This window comes from Quercus lobata, chromosome 10 (genome assembly GCF_001633185.2).
Source record: "Quercus lobata isolate SW786 chromosome 10, ValleyOak3.0 Primary Assembly, whole genome shotgun sequence".
NCBI lineage: Eukaryota > Viridiplantae > Streptophyta > Magnoliopsida > Fagales > Fagaceae > Quercus > Quercus lobata.
The window spans coordinates 51,102,765-51,112,168 of NC_044913.1; the positions used below are offsets into that span (position 1 = coordinate 51,102,765).

Consider the following 9,404-nt stretch of genomic DNA (forward strand, 5'->3'; position numbering starts at 1 on the left):
TCAACCAAGCAAGAAAGAAGTCTCTCTTCTTTCAGCCAAAACCCGAAGCAGGTGTAGATCGCGAAGCAGGTGTAGATCCCATTAGATTTTTGGTACGACAAAATTTGGGTTTCACCCGGGACCGTGTGTCACGTGTGCGCAAATGTGGAGACGGACTAAGGTTGATCAAGCAAACCAACAAGAACATGGGGTAGGCAGGTGTTTTGTCTCCCAGTCTTGATAGCAGAATATCTCGTAGTTAGGAGAAGAGGGCCGACTATAAAAAACAAAGCTTCCTTGACTCGACAATTCACTATAGAATGCAGATTGTATACCAAGCTGTATCTTTCTGTTGGGGAAGCAGAGAGACCATTAGAGCAGCACATGCTCTAGCTCGCTGGTCTCTGCTTAATTTTGTATTGGGTTGTTTTGATCCTCTAAGAGGTTCCATGCATTTTGTTCTCTCCATTTCTCAAGACTTGGCTTCTGTACTGGATATTTTCAGGTATTGAAGTTTGTTTTATTAACAAAAGTTTATGTGATTATAAAAATAAATATAAATGTTAATTCAGTAACAGACTAACATGCCTCAAACTAAGCAAAGCTTCTTCGACCAAAGTCCAACTTGAGCTTATAATTTCCTAAGTCATAATATTCATGGACAAATTTAAAATTTTCTCTTTTTCAAGTTAATCAACGGGAAAATTGGAGTAATTTTGTGGAAAATTACGATATTGATATAATAATGTGAACAAAGTAGTCAAGACAAATGTAAAATGTTACCTGTGTTGTTGTACATGCCATCCAGCTATATTGCCGACTACTTTCAAAGCAGCTTTCCATGCTTGCAAATCCTCAATCTTAACTTCAGGATCTCTTTCATGCTTAGCAAAGGCTTCAGCAAAAGTCTGGTTCCCGGAAGCAAGAATACCCATCTGGTTCCGTACATCAGAGGGATTCATATTGTAAAAGATTGGCAAAATTGTCAACTTGTTCTATTTCATGTTTTCAACAATCTTTGCTAGTTCAGTCAAGCACCACTTTGAAAGAGCACAGTTTGTTGAGAGAATGACGACTGCAAACTTGGACTCTTCTATTGCTATTAAGAGTTCTGTTGAAATAGTTTCTCCACGCCGAAGTTTATCATCTATGAAGGTATAAATACCCACTTGATCCAAAGCTCTAAGAGATGGGCAGTAAAACCATTACGGGTGTCCTTGCCGCGAAAGCTAAGGAACACATCGTATTCCCAATAAGGAGGGATGGAGGAGGAGGAAGCTATTTGAGTTTCCGTAGAAGGAAATGGAAGCAATTGGATCAATGACCAAAAGTTTCAGTCACTCCCGCTGATTAAAAAAAAAAAAAAAAAAAACCACTAAACCAAAAGATAACCAGAAAAAAAGAAACAAGAAATAGTTTTCAATGTAAAACTGAAGAGCTGTTGACGAGCCTATCTTCGAAGATGAAAGCGAGTGAGGTTGAAACTGAATTGGGTTTGGGTTAGCGTTTAGCTACAAAGAAAGGGAGGAAGAACAAAAATAAGGTGAGATTTAGGGGCCATTTGGTAACACTGTGCTAATACCGTTGTTTGTATTTTTTTGAAATAGGTGTGGATGAAAAAATATGTGAAAATACATATAATGTTGTTTAAAAATTAAAAATATACTCTTAAACCACTCTACCAAACAGGGTCTTAAAGATCTGAATGAGAATTGGAGAGACAATGAAAAGTCAAACAACAAATAAATACAGAAGATGTCGGAGTTAGTGCAATTACCTTTTGTTTGGGGGGAACGACACTCACTTCCTGAGGTTTGAAAAAAATAAAGCAATATTTTTATATTAATAATAAAATATTTTAAATTCTTATAAAATTTCCTTTACTAAAGTTTAATCATGACTAATAAAAATATAGTAATTTATAAATTTAGAATAAAAATGTTATTAAGTCTCAAAAGACTTGAAAAGACAAATCTATCTACAATACTTTGAAAAAAGAAAAAGAAAAAAAGTAAAACTAAGGGTACGTTTGGTAGAGTGTAATAGAAATTGTAATGTAATAACTATTCCTATGATTTAGTTTTACAGTTGTTTGGTTATGTTTTTATTACCTGTAATAATCATTCCATATGAATCTCCATTCCTTAAAACAAGGAATAGACATTCCTTATTAAAAGTGCTGAATCCCTATTCCCTTCCTAAACGTAATACGCTCTGCTTAAATATAATTCCCAAAATTCCCAAAATCCCCCTCTACCCGCCTTCTCCAAAAATTTCTTTCTTCTTGCTCTGAACAAAAATCCCAAAATCCCTCACTACCTGTATTTTCTCCAAAACTTCTCCTTGCTCTGTTAACAAAATTTCCAAAATCCCTGCATCTTTTCCAAAATTTCATCTCCTTCCTAAATTTTCCATCTCCCTCCTCTCTAAAATTTTATTTTCCCGCTGCTAGAGATCTATTTATATGGGTATTGTCTTTCTTTCACCCTCAGTTGCTGCTCTCTCTTCTCAAGGAAATTTTTTTTTCCTTCTTCCCTTAGGTCTGCGATTTCCACAGGTATTGCACCCTCTCTCTCTTCTTTTCTCATCTATTTGTATGGGTATTTCCTTTTACTCACCCTCAGTTGCTGCTCTCTCTTGTCAGGATTTTTTTTCTGCCCATAGATCTGCAATTTCTACAGGTACTGCTCTCTGTTTCTGCTATCCATATCAAAATTTTTTTTTTTTTGACATTATATCAAATTTGCCATAATTGATATTTGTATAGCTGTGAGGTTCTGTGAAGCAAAGATTAGAAACACTGACCGTGATCAGCCAGCAAGTCTAAAGTGAATCAATATAATATATATATATATATATATATATATATCACGTCAGCCAGAAAATGTAAAGAGAATCAATATAATATATATATATATATATATCACGGTCAGCCAGCCAATCTAAAGCAAATCAATATAATATATAATATATATATATATATATATATATATTTTATCAAAAGATTTTTATTTTAGCTGTGTAGTTTGGCATGATTTTTATTTCAGCTGTGTAGTTTGGCATCATATATACTCCTAATATATATATATATATATATATATATTAACAAAAGATTTTTATTTCAGCTATGTAGTTTGGCATGATTTTTATTTCAGCTGTGTAGTTTGGCATCATATTTAGGAGTATATATATATATATATATATATTAACGTGTCTAATATATACTATATGTAATATGTGGGGATGATTTTAAATAATCAAAATTCAGAATTTCAAAATCAATTAATTAACATTAGGAGGCAGGGAATTGAAAGTTATCTATTGAAGTGTGGGTCTGTGTCAAAGTTATCTATCAAGTGTGAAAGTTATCTATTGAAGTGTGAACATTAGTCTCAAGGAATTTGGTGGTGGGTTACCCATGCACTTGGTATTGTGGTTATTCATATTTAATATATTATTTTAATTATCATCTTGTTCAATTATTTAAATTGTGTACAAATTTTATTAATAGTATTGTGAATTTGTTCAATGCTATTGTTTGCAGTTATGGCCCGTTTGAGTTTAGCCACAAGGAATAGGATAAAGAAAAGGAAGTTGGTTTTGGTTGTGATGTTTTGGTTGGATATGTTGCAAATTGTTAGTATGTTTTTTCAGTTATTATGCTTTATAGTAGAGGACTGTGTTCGAAAAAGATCATTGAAAGCAACATATGGTCATGATTTTCATTCAAGGAGAGGGGAAATTCACCGTTTATGCTATGAGAGTGATGAAACTTGCATTAACCAACTTAGGATGAATAGAAATGCATTTACTAGGTTATGTAATATGCTTGAAACAATAGGTGGCTTAAAAGATACAAAACACATGTTAGTAGATGAACAAGTTGCTATGTTCCTACATACACTAGCTCATCATGCAAAAAATCGAGTCATAAAACACCATTTTAGGCGCTCAGGAGAGACAGTGAGTAGATATTTCAATGATGTGTTACATGCTATCATACGTTTACAAGGAGAGCTATTTAAGAAACCAGAGCCAGTTCCAGAAAATTCTTCAGATGAGAGATGGAAATGGTTTAAGGTATCCAACAACGTGAATTTTCTTTTCAAGTTATGAAGTAGAAATATCGAATAAAGTGCTGATTGCATTTTTTTGTTGTTGTCGTAACTACAGAATTGTTTAGGTGCATTAGATGGAACATATATTAGCGTGAGAGTGCCTTTAGAAGACAAACCTAGGTACCGAAATCGTAAGGGAGAGATTGCCACTAATGTACTAGGAGTTTGCTCACAAGACATGCAATTTATTTATGTTTTGCCTGGTTGGGAAGGCTCTGCTGCTGATGGTAGAGTGCTTCGAAATGCAATAAGTAGGAGGAATGGATTGAGAGTTCCCCATGGTAAGAGAAATAGGTTGCCTACTAATTATATTATTATTTTTTAAATTTTTATACACCCATTATACTAAAGACATTACAATATATAGGGTATTACTATCTTGTTGATGCTGGCTATACAAATGGTAAGGGATTTCTTGCCCCATATAGAGGACAACGATATCACTTGAATGATTGGAGAGATGGACAACAACCAAGAACCACAGAAGAGTTCTTTAATATGAAACATTCTTCAGCTAGGAATGTTATAGAGAGATGTTTTGGACTGCTTAAAATACGATGGACTATTCTTAGGAGTCCTTCATTCTTCCCAATCAAGACACAAAATCGCATTATTATGGCGTGTTGCCTTCTTCATAACTTTATAAGGAGAGTGATGCCTGTAGACCCAGTAGAAGAGGAATTGGACAATGATGAGCAGTTGGCAGAAGGAATTAATGGTGACCCAATAACACATATTGAGACTTCAAATGAATGGAGTGCATGGAGAACCACTTTGGCAAATGAAATGTTTAATACGTGGAGAAATAGGAGAGAAATATAGTTTAATAATATAATACTTTGATTTGTGACTTTTTCATGTATTTTTTACTTGAGTTAATAAATTTTTTTATTGCATTGGTGTTAAATTGTTTATTATGTATGTCTAAACTTTTGCATATTAATTTATTATCTTGCCATTTTATTGTTAGTATTTGGAGAGAAATGGAAACGACTGTACTTGATTCTCAAGATCCTTCTAAACGAAAGTGGACTCCTGCTGAAGATATAAAGTTAGTGGAGGCTTTGGTAGAATATCACCATGAAAGAGAAGGTAGCCCTGAAAATAAGTTTAAACCCGGATATTTGAAAATCTTGGAAGGAAAGATTTCTACCAAATTACCTAATGCTGGCTTAAGAGCAAAACCACATATTGAGTCAAGATTGAGGACTTTGAAAAGAGAATTTCAAGTTATTCATGAAATGTTGACTGGGCCTAACACAAGTGGGTTTGGATGGGACACTGTGAGGAAGTGTGTTACTGCTGAAAATGATGTATGGGATGCATATGTGCAGGTAAAAGTTCACTATCTTATAGATCCATGTATTTTATCTCTTTTGGTTTAACATAATTTATTTAATTTTATCTTGCCATTTTCATATTTTTGTCAATTGTTTTGTAGAGTCATAAGGGGGCAATCGCTTGTAGAAACAAGTCATTTCCACACTATGAAGACCTTTGCATTGTGTATGCAAAAGACCATGCTACTGGTAAAGATGCTCAAGCACCTGCAGATGTTGTTGAAGAACTAGAAGCAGAGAAAAATGATGACAAATTAGATGATATTCCTGAAGACGTGGACTGCACACAAATTCCCACCCCTGGCAGTAACGGGGAAGAACAAAATGCTCGAAAAAAGAAAAGAAAAATTCAAAGTGGTGAAGATAATATGGTAGAAGCGATGAAAGAAGTTACAATTATTCTTGCTGCCCAGTTAAAGGATGCATCAGATAACCTTAGCAAGGCAGTCATTGGAGTAGTAGCAGTTGAAAGTAGGTCCAAAATCAATGATGAATTACTAAAACTACCTGGCCTTACAACGAAGGAGCGTCACAAGGCAACTAAATTGATTGCTTGTCAACATGAACTAATAGATGTTTTCTTGAGCATGCTGGATGCTGAGAAGGAAGAATGGGTGAAAGGCCTTATTAATGGTGACTTTTGAGTGGCTTACAAAGGTTGGAAAATTCAATTTGCATTTATGCTTCTTTTTTATCCCACTTGAACACGGGGCTCCTAAGAATTTTGGATGATTGTGATGTTTTTTTTTTTTTTAAATAAATGGGATGTTATGTTATTGAAATTTTATATAATTTGGGCATTTTGAGACTGTTTGTTGGGCAAATTTTATAGGTGTGAGACAACATTGAGAATAAAGAAAAAATAGACAACTTAATTTTAATGGAATGAAGTGAAAGTAATCCCCCCAAAAAAAAAAAGGGGATTGGGTTTATTAAACCAAAAATAAAAAAATAAAAAATTCATTAGAGGTCTCCATTTTAGATTGGGATTATTAAAGTAATCCTTATAAAAAATGCATTTATTATAATAAGGGCATTTTAGGCAATTTGATTTAAAAAGCTTTCATTACATTGTTTTAGGATGTTGTACCAAACATGTGGAATACATATTCAGGGTTCTATTACTATAGGGTTACCAAACAACTGAATAGGAATAATTATTACATTACAACATCTTCCATTCCTTGTAATAGCTATTCCTATTCCTATGTAATTATCATTACAGTCTACCAAACTACAGTTTAATTTTGAAATAAATAATAACTTTAAAAGCCAAAAAGGTAGGTTAGTACACGTTAAAAGCCTAAAAGGCAGGTTAGTACACAATATTTTTAATATCATTCTAATATATATAATTTGGTTAAATGGCTTTTAATATCAATTTAATATATATAATTTTAAATGGATGTTAAGGGGGAAAGTGTTTTTTCCCTTGTACTTTGGGGTCATTCCATCAAATCTTAAGAGAGAAGGAGTGTAATTACCCATTTATAATTTATCCCTAATTAATGTTTAAAATTTTAATTTAAACTTTATTTTTTTGGTAATAATTGGGTTTTTTAATTAAAGTTTTAATCTTGGACTTATTAACATGTTTTTAATGTCATAATTGTAAATAAATTGAAAATAGTGGACCCCACAATTTTTTCTAAGCTTTTCTATTTCTTAAATTAAAGGGCTTATCTTTATCACAAAAAAATCTCACAATTCAAATTTGAAACTTATCATTATAAAAAAAAAAACTTAAAAATAGAAATAGTATCCTAAACATATTTTCAGTATTTTGAAAAATTTTCTTAAAAGTGAGAGCCAAACACATATAATGTAAAATTTATTATCTGAAAACTAGTTTCAATTTCAATTTTTTGAAATTTTTTTATAATATTTTGAAAACAAAGATAAAAATCCTGCAGAAGCGATAGTCGCGGGGTTTAGGCTGCGTGTGTAAGCACAGTTATAGAAAACGCAGCCATAGACCAAACGGGCCTATAACTACGTTTTTAGGGTCTATAGCCGTGTTTTAGAAACGCGGCTATAGCCCTCGATTTTTGTAGCAAGGGATTTAGTACCATGAAGGCTTTTTTTTTTTTTTTTTGAGAGAGAAAAATGTTCATTCATTCACATTGATAAAGAATCATGATACAAGGCTTCCATGGCTAGTGGGGGAGAATCCTCCATCCAATACAAATCCTCATCTAATGTATTCCTAGCATATTGAGCCAATGCATGTGCCACCTTATTTCCTCCTCTCCTAATGTAGCAAACTCTAGTCCATTGTAACCCCCGAATCAAATGCCGAATATCATCAACAACATTACCAAACAGTGAATTATTTTCTAATGAAGAGATGGCTTGGATTACATTACTATTATCTCCCTCAATTATCAACCTTGAGAAACCAGCATCCACAGCAAATTCAATAGCTCTTCTACAGGCAAGCAATTCAACTTCATCATTTGTACTCACCTTTGGTCCACTAGCAGTCATAACAGCCATGACTTCTCCCTTGTCGTTTCAAATGATTGCACCATAGCCTGATCTGTCCAAGCCCGAAAAAAGTGCTGCATCAAAATTGAGTTTGTATTCCGATTGTGTTGGTGGTTGCCAAGCATCCCCACTGAGTTGCTGCCTCGTCTGAACAATCAAGTGATTTTAGGCTTGTTTAAACTCTTCAACGTACTCCTCTGCTCTTTTATTTAAGCTGTTCGGGTCCTTCAATTTACCTCCATGCACCACATAGTTTCTTTGATTCTATATGAACCACGCTTGAGCCCAGAACAAATCCATTTCATCCAATGCTAGGCGCTCCAACAATTCCTCCATCGATTGCTTCATATCTGACTGCCCGTGCATGCTTTTCTGCAATTTTCGAATGCTTCCTACCCAAATGTCCTGAACCGCAACACAATCCCACAATGCATGAACCATTGATTCCGATTCTCTCGCGCATAATGGACATTTATTTTCATGAAGAACTTTCCTCCTAGTCAGATTCACTTTAGTCGCTAATATATCATGGTAGGCCCTCCATCCAAATACTTTTATTTTGTTTGGAAGTTTAAGCTTCCATACTGCAGCCCAAATCTTCCTTTCAGCACAACCCCTTGATGTTCCTAACCAATTGCCATCAATTTGAAGTTTCTTAGCCACATGATAAGCGGATTTAACTATAAATAATCCCTTTGAGTTATGCAGCCAAATTATAGCGTCATTAACATCTCTTCGGCTCAATGGAATTTGACATATAGCTTCAGCCTCCTCCCTGTGAAAAATAGCCATGACTTCCTCATTCCTCCAAATATGTAACTCCTGGTTGATCAGATCAGAAACCAGCATTTCATCCAAATTCCCTTGAACCAGATGTAAAATTTTGTTTGTTGGGTATTTGGGAATCCACCTATCTTTTAGAACATTAATTGAACGACCATTCCCCACCTTCCAACAATGTTCGGATATGAGAATAGGTTGTGTAACCATCAAGCTTCTCTATACATATGAGCAGTTTGGTGATTCTTTAGCGTTAAGGAACGATGATCGTGGAAAATACCTTGCTTTAAAGCATTGATAGAGCAAAGAATCCTTACATTGAACCATTCTCCACCCTTGCTTGGCTAACATAGCTAGATTAAAAGCTCTTAAATCTCGGAACCTCACTCCTCCCTCTTTTTTTTAAGCTGTCAATTTATCCCAACTCTTCCAATGAATTTTTTGTTCATTGCCCACCTAACCCCACCAAAATTTAGCACACAATGCATCCAGTTCATCACATAATTTCAAAGGGAGTTGAAATACACTCATGGTGTATGTAGGTATGGATTGTGCCACAATCTTGATGAGAATTTCTTTGCTAGCTCTTGACAACAACAACCCCTTCCAACCTTGAAGCTTCTTCCATATTTTGTCCTTCAAGTGTGAGAAAGTGTGATACTTAGCCCTCCCAACCAAAGTTGGTAAACCGAGATAAGTT

General features: G+C 34.3%; 1 protein-coding gene across 4 annotated transcripts; it reads left to right on the plus strand.

Annotated features, from left to right (window-relative positions):
- Nucleotides 1–2,370: 2,370 nt before the first annotated feature.
- Nucleotides 2,371–6,229, plus strand: LOC115965918 (uncharacterized protein At2g29880-like). Of its 4 annotated transcripts, none has more exons than XM_031085232.1 (4): nucleotides 2,371–2,536; nucleotides 2,624–2,660; nucleotides 5,068–5,431; nucleotides 5,539–6,229. In XM_031085232.1, the coding sequence occupies exons 3-4, from the start codon at nucleotides 5,081–5,083 to the stop codon at nucleotides 6,079–6,081; spliced, it is 894 nt and encodes a 297-aa protein (XP_030941092.1). In that variant the 5' UTR covers nucleotides 2,371–2,536; nucleotides 2,624–2,660; nucleotides 5,068–5,080; the 3' UTR covers nucleotides 6,082–6,229. The 4 variants fall into 4 exon arrangements, 3 of the variants coding, with proteins under 3 accessions (XP_030941092.1, XP_030941093.1, XP_030941094.1); XR_004086222.1 differs by lacking the exons at nucleotides 2,371–2,536; nucleotides 2,624–2,660 and adding exons at nucleotides 3,213–4,059; nucleotides 4,153–4,378; XM_031085233.1 differs by having other exon boundaries at nucleotides 2,371–2,660.
- The last annotated feature ends 3,175 nt before the right edge of the window (nucleotides 6,230–9,404 follow it).